Genomic DNA, 17036 nt, shown 5'->3' on the forward strand with positions numbered 1-17036 from the left:
TGGTGAATGCTAGCATGCCACCCAATACGTCACAGCGTGTCACCTTTGACACGTGTGCCGTAGGTTCGTCATCACTGGCCTACATCAATAGTATCTGTTTGCCAAATTGGCCTACCTTGAAAGGCTGACAGAAACCACAATTGACAACCTGATCCACTGCTAACCTCACAGTATAACATGTAGCTGTACTGTATAGGGGCCCATTGTGGGAGAAGGTGGAAAATTGGAAATGTGTTTGCTGAAGAATGTTCTCAAAAAACAGTGAACTGAGGCAGATTCAAGAGAACCAATCTGCGTCTAGCATTACACCAGGGTTCCTCAACCAGCATTCCGTGGCACCCTAGGTTTCCATGAGAGGTCACTAGGGGTTCCCTGGCAGATCACGATTTATTTAAAAAAATCTTTCAAATTTGGGCAACTTCACATTAAGGAGGCAAGTTTCATTATTTCCAGTCTAAGAACACCGTTAATGCATCTATACGGGCCTACCCATGAAACGAATACAATAATTTTGTAACTTCTGGCTATATTTGAGCCTGAATGTGCAGGGGTTCCCCAAGGCCTGAAAAATATTTCAAGGGTTCTTCCAGGGTCAAAAGGTTGAGAAAGGCTGCATTACACTCAGAGGCAGACTGCTGTTCTTGGGTCTGATTTCTTAGATTTTGATGCTTTTCTGCAACACCATGCTAAAATGTTTTCAAACAACTGTAAAAAAATACCATCTCTACTCCTTTGGGTCAATTGGGGTCTATCAGAGAAAATAACATATTCTGAAAACTCATTCAAACCCTGGAAATATATAACATTTTGTCCTCTCTTTCCCCATTCCCATTTAATGCACATGCATTTATTTTCGTTTAAATTGAAGACACAGGGGAACGTGCAAATATAAATGTGTTTCTGGCACAGGGAAAAAATAATGGAGGTTTTTATCCTTGCCAGGCAGTTTAATCTGCTCCCCACCCCAACCCCCCACCGGTCGCAATTGCTAAATTATGATCTGCTATTCCATTCAAATGGTACATTTGCCAAGCAGATGATCTGAAGCAAAGATAATCCAGCCAGCACTGCAAACTATTTCGATGTCTGTTGTGCAGTCATATCTTCCTTTTTAACAACACGTCACAGTCATTCTATGTTTCGTAGTGGTGGCAATCAAAGACAAGTTCTTTGACAGTGCTTCTGATCCATTCTGCTCTTGATGGGAAATCAGCTCAATCAGAGAAAAGCTGAGAGGCAGAGTGGTGTAGTGGTGAAACTGCTTGATTAGAAACAGGGAGACCCAAGTTCTACTCCAGTGTTTCTCAACCTTGACAGCTTAAGATATGCGGAATTCCCCTGCCAGCAAGGCTGGCTGGGGAATTCTGGGAGTTGAAGTCCACACATCTTCAAGTTGCCAAGGTTGAGGCACACTGCTCTAGTCTCTTGTCAGCCCTGCAAGCTTCCTTGGTGACTTTGGGCTGCTCCCTCTCTCCCTTCCCATCCTCCCACACAGTGTACTAGTTGTTTGGAAAACCAATAAAAGGATGAGATGCTATGTAATTGATGGAGGGATGGATTGATTGATTTTATACACCGCCCGTCTCACTATAAAAGTGACTCTGGGTAGCTTACCGATGAAAAAGTCATAAAAACCATTACAGAAATACAAAAAATACGGAAGATAAAAGAAGGTAAAAGAGGAAAACTAAAAGGTGGAGAGAGTATACCACCCTGAGTTCCTGAATGAAAGGCAGGATATAGAAGTTATATAAGTAAATATATAAATCATTGAGCAATTCACTCTAGCTTTTGCTTAGAAATGCTAGTTTTCAATGTCTGGGGAGGTTTCTCCCTCCCTCCCGGAGTTTGACCTCCCTCCAGAGTTTGACCTTCCTCTCTCCCACCTTCCTGGAGTTTGACCCTTCCTTCCCTCCCTCCCTCCCTCCCTCCCTCCCTCCCTCCCTCCCTCCTTCCTTCCTTCCTTCCTTCCTTCCTTCCTTCCTTCCTTTAAAATAGTGCAACTCAAACCTAAAAGAAAAAAATTCAGTTGGGATTGGGACCCAGAATGAACTGACCGATTGGCTCCCACTTTCGACATCTTGTAGGGTCTTGCCAGTTGGAGAAGGACATTGATGGTGGGATTTATGTGCAGGGGAGGGGAGAACAGTTTTCTGTTCCTTTTCCTTTGGAGGGTGATTCTTAAGCCCACTCTTTTTGGATTCATATAACAAGCTAAACCAGGAATGCCTCCCCCTTTTGCAGCTCCCTGAGGTCATGCACCAAAATGCAGTGATAAAGTAGCCCAAACTATAAGGCCGTTGAGTTTTGCCTCTAGGAAAGTGGAGGACCATGGACTGAAGCATGTTAATTAATCAGAGGCACAGCCAGCCCCAGAAGCGTGGAACAGAATGCTGTTGGACGTGGAAGGAATGACCTTGTTTCACATGCAAAAATGGCTAATATGCGGAAACTGAGTTTCAGGCAATCCAGAACCACTTCTCTTGCAAAATTACTTGCTGGTTGTGTTTTGGCTGGCTCAGAAAACATCTCTTCCAATTAAATCAAACTAAGCAAAAGAGACTGAGGAACACCCAAAGCAAAGGACTGAAGGCTGGAAACTTGGTTTGCTATGCTAGTCACTGGTGTTAGCGTGCATGAAGGCGATTCATTGATTAAAATCTGAAATGCTGCACAAGCCACAAGAAGCTTCACCTGAGGATTGCAGCTCAGGTGAAGGTAGGGACAGAAAAGGTAGGGACAGAAAGGTGAAAAACCAGCAGGAATATTAGAGGGTAAAAGGATTGCGGATATCTCAATTCAATCAAATTCCTGCCTCCAACCTGGGGATGAAAAAAGTGCCACAATGGCATGCACACAGTAGCACATGGTGTGCTGACAGCATCAGGAATTCCAAGGGTGAGAGACAAAGCGAACAAGGCATCAAAAAGAAAAAAAATCAAAACACATCTCTGATGGTTAATTAACAAATCGGTGATTATCCTCTTCAGAAATGATGCAAAATATGGTTCTCCTGATCCAGCTAAAATTAATTAATTCCAAGTCCTGCTGATCTCAGTGAAAGAATTCAGCGGTGGCTTTGATATGACTGACTCTCTTGTGGTGGGTAAAACAATGTAATAATTGCTATGATTTGTACTTTAATTTTTATTTATTTATTCTTTGACATGGGGAGTTCATATGGAGAAACCCAGACATTTTTCACAGATATTTAAACAAGAAAATCCAGCTTTTCTTGTTTCTATGTTTGGCTAACTACTTTCCCCAAACATGGAGTAGATAAGCCAGTCTTCGGCATCCTGATGCTGCTTCCAGAATCCTAGCCAAAGGGCAGCCTAGCTGGGCATTGTGAAGTCCCTCACATCTGGAGACAGCAGATGGAGGAAACCTGTTCTATACTGTTTTGGAAGTTCTGTTTTTGAGGGTTTTCAGAAGGCTGCTTTATCCCAAGGAACCCCATCTAACTCAATATAATCTTGAGCTAGGCAGAAATTTTGGAATTCATACCAGATTTTTGACTAGAGAAGCAGGATGGGTGATTTCTCTGAATTTATCCAGGGGAAGAACAATTTCCCAAGGGTAAAATTTCCCCTTACCAGGGACAGAAATGTTGCAATTGAAAAAGCTCCCTGGGAGGGCTTCCCTTCTGATGTCTTCCTGTAGAAACAATGAAAACCAGGGAGACTGCAGATGCACATTTTAAAAAAGGCCTCTGTTTGCACTGTTGTGGCCACCATCTTGACATTTTTGATCCTATCCCGTGGATGCCTCTGCTGCAGACCATTGGACAGGATTATGCACTGAAAGACAGGACATTCACACACATGTACATGCACATACCCCTTGGCCACATAATTACTCAAGATGTGTGAGATCACTGTACTCCCCATGCAGGAAATGCTTCCTAATTATTATGTGAAGCAATTTCAAAAGCAAATCTCACAAACTGAATAAGGGTTCTTGACCTGGCCAGAGAACTTCGACTCCATTTTTTCTCAACCTAGGGCCTTCCAGATACATTGGGGCTGCAGCCTCCCCAATTTCAAGCCAGCCTGGCCAGTGACGTAGGATGGCACCAAACTGGGACATCAGTTGTCCAGCACATAGCTCTGTAAATATTCAGAAAAATCACAACCTCATCCCAGTTTTGTCACCCAGGAAGCAGGCTGGGAATTCAAGCTCTCCCTCAAGCCTAACAAAAGACAGCTGTAGCAATCTAAGGATTAGGACAAGAATTGTCCTTTGCTGTCCTTGGCAGGCATTTGGTTCACTGAAAAAAAGCTCCTTGGTTTCTTCCACAGAGTCGGAAACATGCAAGCAAAGTCCGGCTTTACTACATGCTCCACCCAATTGACGGAGGCTGTCCTGCAAAGAAACTTCGGTCAGAAAATGTGAGTATTCCTCTGTCTGTTACTTGCCCAACAGGGACCCAGGCTGGATTCCACAGCATCCATAGATGTATAAGCATTTAGGGATGTACCAGTAGACCAATGCAGAAGGGGTACAATCAACTTGGAGCATCAGAGACCCCACAGTCTGACACAATGTTTAAAGCAAAGTGGTTTCTGAGCATGGGCTGTGGCAAAGTAGCTGTAAGAACTGACACCGTGAGTCCCAATCATGACCTGACTCACACACAGTTGAAATATGCAGAATTCAGATTTATTGAGATTAGTGTATAGATCAAGAGAGCTATGATTGAAAGCTTCCTGTCTAAACTAGCTAATCAAAACTTTCCTGTCACCCCACTCCCCCCACCTCCTATCTCTTCCCACCTACTTCTAACAATCAGCCATACCAGGCATAGATGTCTTCTGGCAGTATGACCTTGACTCCCCCCTTTCCAGCCCAAACAACAAAGATTCACACTCCTTGCAATTCCCCCCTCCCATCCAGTTCTTGACACGTGTTGACTCATCATGGCAGACAAACACGATCAGACGATTCAGCAATCATTTGATTGTGGAGTCTGACAGTAGCTCTTAGCCCCTTTGGTGACTAAAAGCACCCCCCTCTCCCCTTTTCAGGTCTGCTCTGAATCACTTTTGAATCAAGTCACCCCACTGAACTTTTGCCCAGCCTAAGGTCTGGCTTGCAGAACTCTGGCCTGAAGTCCTGGCTGTTACTTTCACGAGGGGCTAGGCCAGAGTGCAAGAATAACTCAAGGAAACTGCCCTCTTAACAGCACATCCTCAGAGAAAGAATGCATTAGGAGATGAACATGGAAGAAAAGCTCAGAGAAAGACTGAAGGATAACTGTGTTCATTTCTGTCTTAGCCTGAGAAAATGGTACAGTGAGGATACTTTGGAATATCTTAGCTGCCTCTCAAGTGCGAAACTTTTATTTTGCATGTGGAAGGAGAAAGGGGAAGCAGGGGATATAACTTCAGTACAGAATTGTAGGTGGATATGATGTTCTGTCCAAACCTGATGTGTGAGCTGAACCCTGATGTCCTCTTTCTACCCGGAAGTGACTTCCTTTGACTTTCCTGCTATCGCCCCATAGACAAACCCTCTTGGTCTTATAATCTTGTCATAGCCTCCACTCATTCTATGACCCCTGATTGGCTGAGAGTCTTCGAAGAGCTAATCCACCATGGAAAAAGAGATGAAATAGCCAGAATAGGGTGTTAAAACATCCATGCTGACTTCCCGATAGATACTAAGCCATTTTCAAGGTATTGTCTATATGATTCTAAACAGCTCAGGGCCAGGTATATAAGGAATTGCCAGTTTCGGTTCAGGATTACCCAGTCTTTAGGCTCCGGAATAGAGGCCCTATTAACCAAACTGCCAGGCTGTCACTCATCTGTGGATCCAGGGGAGGGACATTCTCTGTAATGGTGCCCATTTTCAAGAATAATCTTCCCAAAGGTTAGATAGGCCTCCTGCTGTGGTGTGTTTTCACTGAGCACTTACCTATCACTCACGCCTTTCTGTTGTTTTATCCCTGGCCTTAACTGCTGTTTACTTTCTATCTAAATGGCTGGTATTACTGTTTCTTTAAAACTGTGCAGTTTTATTCTATTTTTTATTCCGTTTATTGTTGTAATTGGTTTTTTTTTTAATGAAAAGCAGGATAAAAGATACCGTAACTAAGTAAAGGCTTATGATAACAACTGGGGAAATCAATATGACTGAGCAGGAGAAAGGGGGGGAAAGGGTTTGCACAACGTGTAATTCAGGTAATACTTGCTGTTGTCCTAAATGTCAGCATCTCAGCCTGGCAGACATCATAAATGATGCTTGGCAACTTATTTTATGGGATTTGATTTACTGTTTGCAGCTGTCCCTTGCAATCTAAGGAAATTAAGACCACAAAGCCAAACTGGGACGGCTGTGATATAGTCTTGATGCGATCATAAATTCTTTAATGATACATTTTTACTGGGGACAACAAAAAGGGCAGTGAATAATTGGCACAGACACATGAAAGCTGCAGTGGCAGGAAGAAATGGACCTGTTTTTGGTTCCAGGCTGTGCATTAATCTCATCTGCATTACTTTGGATAAAAAAGTCCCCTGCATTCACCCCTCGCCCAGTTTGCACTCCATTTGATGAAAGAGTACAGGTAGTCCTCGCTTAACGACCATAATTGGGACCGGAGTCACGTGGTTCCCCATTGATTTTGCTTGCCAGAAGCCGGCCGGGAAGGTCGAAAATGGCGATCATGGGACACTGCGACGGTCATAAATGCGAACTGGTTGCCAAGCGTCCAAATTGTGATCATGTGACCATGGGGACACTGCAATGGTCGTAAGTGTGAGTACGTCAGTTTTTTCAGCACTGTTGTAAGTCTGAACTGTCACTAAATGAATGGTTGTTAAGTGAGGACTACCTGTATGTGCTTTTGAAACTTATAAGGAGAACCTTTCAGAGATGTTTTCATGTGTGCAATGAGAAGGGGTATGTGTGAATTTCCTGTTCTTTGCTGTGCAGTCATCCCTCCAACCATCTGCAGCCTCCCTGGCTTCTCCCATACTTGCATGCAATTCTAAGGGGAGACAACAAGATGAAAGGCTGAGCAGCCAAGGAGGCTGCAGAGTGATGAAAAGATGTGGGAGACTAAAAAAAAACAGAAATAGTGCCCTCTGCTACCAGTAATGCCAACAGCTCAAGAGGAACAGCAAGAGAAAGCCAAAATAAATCTGAAGCAAGCTGTAAAGTAGGAAGAAAAGAAATTCATAAGCCATAGCAAGGTAGACTTTGGCATAGCATGAACCTTTCCTCTCCCATTTGAAAGCTAATGGCAGATGGTGAGCCCTTGCTTATTAGAGATAATTTGAGTTAATTTAGGATATTACCCATATTGACTAGGTAGGACAGAATGATTGCCCCCCACCCCCAATATGATGATGGTTCTGGAGATAATTGGGGGTAATATCAGACAAAATATTCCAGGATACTTCTATATTGATTATGCCTTTAGATCTGGGACTAGGAGGAAAAGAAATACCAGATATTTTTAAGTGGGGGAGGGAAATCTGCTCAGCTATAAAATGCTCAGTTAGGCAAGGGAAAAGGGGAAAAATGGATAGCCAGGATTGGGGCTCTGAAGCTCAGGAAAATTAGATCCTACTATGTTCTTGCATTCATTTGAGTTTCAAAAAATAGCAAGACATTTTTCATTTAAATCATATTTAAATGCATGCTTTTTTGCTCAAAAGACTTGTTTGGAAATGCACATTGATACATTTAAAAAACCAATCCAAACCAATTCAATCTTATCCAGATTAATGGGCTTGATAAGTTTCAATTCACTCACTAGTCCACCACTTGCGGATCAGGTCACTTCCTACTGGAACTGATAAAAAACCAGAATTCTTCCTGCAGCCTCCCTCCAAATGCAAAAAAGAAAAGAAAAAGTGAATAATGTGTTTATTCATCCCTAGGGGGAAAGGCTAGGAGAAATAAATTCTAGTCCATGATTGTTGCATCAATCACAAACATTACAAGGCTCACACTGTCTTTTGTTCCTCTTAGCTTTATCGGGCCCCTTGTAGCCCTGTGGTAATTGAGTAGTGATGAGCTTCTAGATTTATTTCATCTCAGGCCTACTGAAATGTTGTCTTCCACATCATCCCCATAGGCAAAGACTGGCTTGCAATGTGTCATATGAGAGAAAGGAGGTCACAAGACATTGCTGCGGTTTATTCCTATCGCTGCTAACACAGTCTCAGTTGCAGCAGAGAGAAACAATCCCAAGGCCTCAGAGGCATTGGGGTAATCATGCCACCAAGAAAGACAGAGGGAATTTGTCCCATGTCCCAAACCTACAAAGAGTGCTTTATTGTGTTTCTGACTTGATCCTGATGGATCCCCAAACTGACTGCCCTGAAGTCAGAAAACACAGTGGCATCACATTGCTCCTGCCCACCTTGAGAAAATAAATTGCCTTCCCTGGGTACCCTGCTGGCTATCTAACCACATTGTATTCCATCAACAACTGGCAACTGGATAGTTCTACTCCTTGGTGTACCACTCAGAAGTGCAACGTTTTTTTTTTTCCCTGACCAAGGATGGAGTATGAGGAATGGGATGTGTACAATGAGCCTCAGGTTGCTACTGAGTGATGGGAGTAGGTCTTCTTTTACTAGGCTGTGAACATCTCGCACCATTCACTCTTGTTCCACAGGTCAGTGGTAGAGCCCAGGCTTCACCAGAGGCAGAACAGCTTAGGTTCAAGCCTCGATATTTCCACTGTAAAGGATCAGGATGTTGATCTGCCTGAGTTCCTGGAAGAATTGCTGCAAGGTGGCTCGATAGACAAATGAACTGCAGTAAAGCAGTTTCCAACGTCAGCAGGTCTTAAAGATGAAGGTGGAGTGGAAGAGATGTTCTAGAGGGGTATCTGAGAAGCTGCAAAGAATAGCAGTTCACTTGGAAAAGAAAAGGATATAGGCAAATCTAAGGAAAAAATGTTGGACAAAGAAGGAGGAAGAAAGAAGTGGAGATTCAGGAGAGAATGTATCCTCTGGTACTGATGTCATCCTGAAGGCAACTTTTCTATACCCAGGACCCTCTTCCGTCTACAAGTCCCATTTTGGGACCTATTGTTTGGCTATCCATTACCATCATTTTGTTTTTCTCCTAAGAATAGCACCCTTTTCTCTTTTTACACTGCAACCTTTGGCCAGACAAAAAATGGTAGATCACTGTCTTAGGAGTCAGGCAGGAAATAATTCTGATATAGAGGTCAACAACCCAGCCTCTAAAATCTTGCAAAATTAGCAAATTGTACAAGATTCTGGTAGTCTTGCTCTACCAATATGAAATCACAGCTGCCAGTTCTTTAGCTGGTGTTGGCTATTATTATTATTATTATTATTATTATTATTATTAATTATTCCCATTTATACCATCTGGCAATATCATGGGCAGCATGGTACGTTCTGGCACCAGTTTGCTATTTTTATTTATTATTAATCAAATTTAGCTATCCCCTGCAACAATTAATTCCCAGATTTACTGCACTCATTCTTATGAGTACACATTTGAATGGAGAAATTCCAACAGAATGAAGTCACTTGGACTAGGGGGTCAATGAAAAGAAAGGAGTAGGAAAGGACCTGAGAACACCAGGCGTCTTTTCTGGGTTGTTAGATTTTTTCGAAACACTCTATCATGGAATCCAGTTGTTCTATCCTCCAAATCTTGCTGATAGGCCCAAAATGTGGAAGAGAAATATTCAAAGCCATTTAGCTAGCAATGGGGGTCTTTGAATTCTCCCACAAGGCTCTTGCCATTATTTACAGCATAACATCTGAACAAAGACACAGACTTGGTTGATGGAGTAGGGGGACCCTGAAACGGCCACAATTGAGAATAACATTTATTGGGTTTTGAAGGGAAATAATGTCAGTGAAGCTCAGGACAAACACCTCCCAACTGAACTTGGTTGAGCGAGAAAAAATCCCCAGCCGCAGACACTTTCCAAGTGGCAGGTTTTCAGACAAGATCTTTGTGGGTGACTAGTTTGAGCATCATTGGATGTTGATCTGTGAATTCGCAGCCATTTCTTATTGCACTTCAACTTTGAAATTACTTTGAAAGCATTCCCTAGGGCCTGAGATGAGAAGAAAACTTAATATAGAAGAGGAGAGGGGGAGAAATAGGGAGTAAAAACAGGGCATTAAAAAGCAGCCTTTTTCTGCTAATAAGCAGTGATAGCTCCTGTAGCTAAAGACATTTCCTTTTTCCTCCTCTGCTGAAGGCTGATGATAAACCCATTTCATGTTGAAAGAACTCCATGTTGATGCTTCCGGGTCAGATGAGAGGAAGATGCTATAGGTGTAAAACTCCTGGAAACAAAGCCTTGGCCAAATACTGAATTGGGATGTGGTTGGGAACCCTTTGGTAGCCCAGGGCTGCTGTTGACTTTGAAGGTGGCTGAGAACTGCAAAGTGGGTGTTGCCATGTCACATCCATAAATGAGCTCAGGACTTCTCTTCAGCTTTTGAACTGTGATCTGTCTATTATGTTGTTGTTTATTTGTTCAGTCGCTTCCGACTCTTCATGACTTCATGGACCAGCCCACGCCAGAGCTTCCTGTCGGTCGTCAACACCCCCAGCTCCCCCAGGGATGAGTCCGTCACCTCTAGAATATCATCCATCCACCTTGCCCTTGGTCGGCCCCTCTTCCTTTTGCCTTCCACTCTCCCTAGCATCAGCATCTCCTCCAGGGTGTCCTGTCTTCTCATTATGTGGCCAAAGTATTTCAGTTTTGCCTTTAATATCATTCCCTCAAGTGAGCAGTCTGGCTTTGTTTCCTGGAGGATGGACTGGTTTGATCTTCTTGCAGTCCAAGGCACTCTCAGGATTTTCCTCCAACACCACAGTTCCAAAGCATCTATCTTCCTTCTCTCAGCCTTCCTTATGTCTATTATACTTACACCTACAGTTTTCAGCTGCTTCCTCCTCAAAATAGGATGTGGAACCAGTTTTCAGCAGTTATGATTGAGGGGGACCCAGGTGCATCATGCAATTCTGGGCCATAAGTTGCTCACTGTGGAGTAGAGAGGTTCTCCTAAATTCCCAGGATGGAAGAGCAAAGCTGCTGCATCTGCAGATCCCACACTTGCCAAGGACCCAAGTTGGGGAGAGGGCTCCAATTTAGGTGGACCATGTGTTGTCTGAGGTGTCCCTCAATCCACTCACAGGGCAAACCAACAGAGGTGTTGGTGCTGTGACAGCACCAGGAGCACCATTGTGATATGTTGTCAGGGGTGGCTCCAGGACAACGAGAACCCTTGAAGGGGTCCCTTTGTAACTGACTTACTGTTGCTGCTGTAAATCTGGGTCAGGCAGATTAGGAGACATACACAATTAGGAGCCTTTCCTAGGGGGTCAGCCTGTGAAATGCTGCTATTTATCTTACGTGAAGTGATAAATACCCTACGTACAAGAGATGTGATACCGGAAAACACGGATTTCCATAATGCTTCTTTGCTTCGGTACAGAAATCCAAAGCTGTCTTCTATTGCTGGCCTGTCCAGCTTTGTTTTCTACATTGACCGACATTGATTGCTTCTGCAGCAGGAACACCCCAACCTTTTTCAGCTGAGGGTCACCTTCTTGCTGGGATAATCTGCTGGGGGCTGTGTGGTGGAGCACTGGAGTTTAAAGGGAGCAGAGCATGCTTTTCCCAACTCAGTAAAACTCTGATGGGAAGTAAAAGCAAAAGGAGTTGTTTCAATCTTTGGGAGCAACATTGGTGCAGTAATTCCTGGAAGTTGAGGGGTGGGGGAAGAGAGTGTCACTGTCAAAGATTATATTCTTTTGGTTTTATCTTTGTCAGACATCCTCCTAAATATATCTGCTTAGGGTTGGACTGGAAACCCAGTGGGTTGCAGAATCAGTGGTATATAATTAAGTTTGATAAAATGCAGCAGGCAATCTCTTCTTCCATAGCCGTGCAATGTTAGAAAACTTTCAAGGTAGAATGTTGTTGTTGATGATGATGATGATTAGCGTTATGTGATTGAGTATTCATAAATGGTTGTGGGGGAAAAAGGTAGTTTTAGAAAGGTACCACAGAGGGGGCTTTTAGCAACCTTTGTTTATAAATCTTCCTAGTAAAGTGATGGCAGGAAATAATTCTTCCTGGCAAACGAATTAGACCAGTGGCGCATTCCCTGATAAAAATAACTATGGCACTGCTGGATATTTGTGCAGACATTTTCTGCTATTAATGCAGAAATACCTGCTGCTAATCTTGGTTAAAATGTCAGGTGAAGACAGATAGCAAGGCAAAGAAGATAGCAAGCCAGAGAGCATCAGGCTGACCCTTAGTTGTTGGGCTGAAAGCTGCAGTTCCCAGTGTATGATTTCTTCTGAGTCTATGCAGTGGAAATAAGTTGGGGTTATTTTGGGGTAAGCATGTGAATGAGAGAGCCAGTTTGGTGTAGTAGTTAGGGCACCAGGCTAGAAACTGGGAGACTGTCTAGTCCTGCCTTGGGCACAAAGCCAACTGGGTGACCTTGGGCCAGTCACTTTCTCCCAGCCCTGGGAAGGAGGCAATAGCAAACCACTTCTGAAAAACCTTGCCAAGAAAACTGCAGGGATTTGTTCAGGCAGTCTCCAAGAATTGGACAGGATTGAATGGATTTTTAAAAAAAAGTTCTAGGTAGTAGTTAAAGCACCCGGCTGGAAACCAGGAGACCCTGAATTCTAGTCCCACTTTGGGCACAAAGCCAGCTGGGTGACCTTGGGTCAGGCCCCCTCCCTCAGCCCTAGGAAGGAGGCCAGGGCAAACCCCTTCCAAAATCTTGCTAAGAAAACTGCAGGGACTTGTCCAGACAGTCACCAGGAGTCAACACTGACTTGAAGGCACACACACACACACACACGTGTATGAGAACCAGATTATGTATCCGATAGTTATAGTAAATGGCACACAATCCCTTGAATTCAGAATACTTTTTATCGTCCAATCCCGAGGACTATCAGATCAAGTGAAACCCAATTTTTAAAAATTCTAATTGTCTTAATGTTAAGAAATGGCTTTGTAATATATAGGTAAAGGTAAAGGTTTCCCTTGACGTAAAGTCCAGTCGTGTCCGACTCTAGGGGGCGGTGCTCATCTCCGTTTCAAAGCCTTGGAGCCGGCGTTGTCCATAGGACACTTCCGGGTCATGTGGCCAGCATGACTCACGGAACGCCGTTACCTTCCCGCCAAAGCGGTACCAATTAATCTACTCACATTTGCATGTTTTCGAACTGCTTGGTGTGCAGGAGCTGGGACGAGCAACGGGAGCTCACCCCGCCGCGCGGTTTCGAACCGCCGACCTTCCGATCGACAGCTCAGCGGTTTAACCCGCAGCGCCACCGCATCCCTATTGTAATATATAAGGGCGGTCCTAAAGCTCTGATCCCTTCTCTCAGGGTTGCCGGCTATCAGAACTCACTTTGACCACCATTGCTAAAGCTTCGGGGCAGAGTTTCCTCACATTTTGAGGCTGGGAACACATACGAATGATACGTTTTGCAATAGGCTTAGGTTCAGCAGGCTGTAACTCCTAGCTAACCCTGGCTGATCACAGACCTTTCAAGAAGTCCAGGGCTGTGGACTGAGACTGGGAAGCTGAAAAAACATGGTGGAAGGAGGTGGTGGCACCCCATTCCTGTAACAGTGCCAGGACAGTTGGGTCAACCCTGCCTCAAATGTTGCTGCTCATTGACCGAATAAACTATCTATCTATCTATCTATCTATCTATCTATCTATCTATCTATCTATCTATCTATCTATCTATAATCCTGCCTCACGTTCATCTTTATAACCCAGGAAACTAACCTGAAAATGAACCCAGAGAGGGTTGATTTGTCCCTAAACATTAACTAATTCCCCTTCTCTCCTTGATTACTTCCAAAATGGAGAGAAAATGAGAAAAGTGTCCCTGCAAAGGTGGGCATCTCTAGGAACTCCATCTTTGTCTCTCTGTCCTACCTCCACCACTACTCTATCCATCATGGCCATGACCCCAACTGGGTTACAGCTGTGGATCTTTTTAAAATTATCATTTGAAAAAACAGACTCTCCCTCTGTGACAATCTCCTGTCCTCCTTTGTGATGGCTGAGAGGATTTTAAAAATGGCCCAGTACACACTGATTGCATTATCCATAACCATGAACAGCCAGGATGAGTTAATTTCCCTCTGGAGCAGCTGACTTGGTTAGGCCAGAATCTGAACTAACATGGCTTTGCCCCTGCAAAAATCATCTTGTGGCCCTCATAAGTTATTACTGGAAGAAAAAAAAAATCACCACCATGAGCTGTGCAGAAACTCACTTGCTTGGATCTGTCCCTCTTCTTTTCCGTGGGGCAGAAGAACAGCATGGAGAATATCCAGTTTGATCTTACTCCCATTTTGCCTCCTTTAGGGGTTAAAATGGACTGCCTGAAGCAACCACTGATCCTTATCATCATTTTTCTTGCAGGTTAGGTTATCTCAGACTCCCCCTTCTTCAGCTACAGTTCTGTTTTCTCACCCAGATGTGTTCTTTTCACTGATTTTGCTGCATAAAATTATTTGAGGCTTTAGCCTGCAGTATTAGCAAGTACATCACTGGCAGCCCCCATCCCAAGGTGTCGAACTTAAAGCAGAGGTGCCAGAAGAAGCAAAGAAGGGAGCGCAAAGGGGCTGAATACATGTTGCTTTGCCCTCCCAGAAGCAACCTCAGATCCTGAATTAGAACTGACTGCGGCCCCCTCCCACCTACTGTAGATCAGGGCGTGGCGAGGTATAATCTGGAGCAGAAGCATTCCACACATGACATATAGGAAGGGGGAGCAGAAAGTGGAGAAGAAAGATTCTTTTAGGATAAACAGGAAGTATTATTTTCACTACTGTACTGTTAATTTATTGCCCCCGGGGAATTCTTTGCTATGGAAAGGGTTGCAAATGTAGCCATGCTGTATACAGAATGCAGTTGGTCACCCTAAACACACAAAGGACTTTTTTTTTAGCAGCGGGAAATGCAAACCTATTTCCCTCACCATAATTCAGATCTCTATAATTTATTTTGTGACTATTACTTAATGCTGTATTTTATTGACTGTTTGGGAAGCAAGCCATTTTTCTTCTTCTGTTTTAAAGTTTAGCTGAATAAAAAGGTGAGTTTTATCTTGTTTTCAGGTTAGAGTAAAGCATTGGCTGGGTTTCACCAAGGTGCTGAACCAGGTTGGATAAAGACTGGGTGGCTATATTTGCTCAACATGCTAACATGCTTGGTTAGTCTGAACCATGGTTGTTGGCTGGTTTTTCTTGGGTTGATTTGTAGCATAGCAATTTGGTTCATTTAGGATCCAAAGTCTTGTGCAGATCCAGAAAATGGGTTTATTTGGTCACCCAGCTAAACATGAGAAGGAGCCTGGTAGTATCTTTTCTGACTAGCAAATGTTATTAAAAGGCAGAAGCTTTTGTGAGCTGCTGCAGCTCATTTCATCAGTTCCTGTATCAGTCGAGACCAGGTTTCTCGTCAGATAAAAGGGGGAGGAGCCCACAACTGAATAATGGCCAGAGAAAGAAACTTGGGAAGGACCCGCCCTAACTACTGAGACAGTAAATAGGGAAGACGGGAGATTTGTACTTTCAGACTTGCAAGATTCTGTTCGTGTAGCCCTACAATAAAGTAGAATTAGCTCGATTGATGTCAGCCTTCCCAGGTAAGCCAGGCAGGAAACACAACTAGATGAGCTATTTCTGAGTAGTTAGGGCAGGTCCTTCCCAAGTTTCTTCCTCTGGCCATTACTCAGTTGTGGGCTCCTTCCTCTTTTATCTGCTTGTTCACTAGGCAGCATCTCTCCCATTCCATCACAGGCTGCCCCTGAAGACCATTCAGAAGTTGCGTTTGGTCCAGAATGCAGTGGCACAGGGAGTTTTTGGTGATTCTGTTATGCTAATATAATACCCCTGCTCTATCAGTTGCGCTGGTTCCAGTAGGCTTCCAAGTGCAATTCAAGGTGTTGGTTATTGCCTGTAAAGCCCAACATGGGCCAGACGATTTGTGGAACTGTGTCTCTGCATGGCTTACCAGATCTAGCAGAGGGGGTTGCTCCAGGTCCCCTCCATTAAAGAGTGTCATTTTATTGCTCCCAGAAGTTGTGTCTTCTTGGTGGCAGTGCCTGCCTTGTGCAACAACATCCCCCTGGGTGCTGACCCTCTCAGCCTTTCTCAGCCTAAAGACCAGGCATTTGGGCCAGGAGGTTAGCCAAGCATTACTGTCGATGTGGTTTTCACAGTTGGGGTTTCTTGTGTTTATATTGGGTGTCTTAGCCATCAGTTGTACTGTATGGTTTTAATCTTTGTACACCACTGAGTGTCATTGTGTGAGTTGGGCGGCCATAGAAATAATTTCCATGAAATGAATAAACCTGCTTGAGGAGCGTATCTGAAATCCATAGTCCCTTCTGAATGCAGCCCTGGCAGTAACTTGAAAGTAGCTGTGTCCTGAGTATGAGTATTTTACTTTTTTTTAAATTTATTAAATTTTGCTACCGTTCATTTCCCCCCCCCCAAAGGAGGGACTCTGGGCGATTTATAATAGTGATAAAAGCTTTAAATCTCATAAACATAAATATCAAATACAATATAATAACATAAAACATAAATATAGTATAAAATCCAGATGACGATAATAGTTATAATACCACTCATATACTTCTAAAGGGTCATTTTAGGGCACTAGCCATCTCCAGGAGTGCTTACTTCCCTCCTCACCCCAGGCAAAGTGGCAAAACCAGGTCTTCAGTTGTTTTCGAAAGGCCACAAGAAATGGAATCTGTCTTATCTCTGGGGGAAGGATGTTCCCATTAAGTAGGCTACTTAATGCTTAAATGTCCAGAGTTGAAGTGTGAACACTGCTTGAACATCAAAATCAGAGCTACTCCCTCATGAGCATTAGAGATTAAAAGAGTGGGTCTTGCTTGGCTCTGGGGAAAGAGAGAAGGGAGGGGAGAAGGAAATAGGTATGATTTATTTTACAATCAAACCATCTCAGGAAGTCACCCAGTAGGGGTAAAAGAACTTGAATGGG

General features: G+C 43.7%; 2 protein-coding genes across 3 annotated transcripts in view; one reads left to right on the top strand and one right to left on the bottom strand.

The window, feature by feature from the left end:
- The window catches only part of LOC134502748 (disintegrin and metalloproteinase domain-containing protein 9-like), a 658699-nt gene that overhangs the window by 241425 nt on the left and 400238 nt on the right, over positions 1-17036 (bottom strand). The window lies entirely within an intron of this gene.
- ZMAT4 (zinc finger matrin-type 4) overlaps positions 1-17036 on the top strand; it is a 140754-nt gene that overhangs the window by 64739 nt on the left and 58979 nt on the right. For both annotated transcript variants that reach the window (XM_063311085.1, XM_063311086.1), the window contains exon 3: positions 4302-4391. In XM_063311085.1, coding sequence (XP_063167155.1) covers positions 4302-4391 — 90 coding nt within the window. The remainder of the gene's footprint in view (positions 1-4301; positions 4392-17036) is intronic.

This window comes from Candoia aspera, chromosome 9, assembly GCF_035149785.1.
Source record: "Candoia aspera isolate rCanAsp1 chromosome 9, rCanAsp1.hap2, whole genome shotgun sequence".
Taxonomy (NCBI): Eukaryota; Metazoa; Chordata; class Lepidosauria; order Squamata; family Boidae; genus Candoia; species Candoia aspera.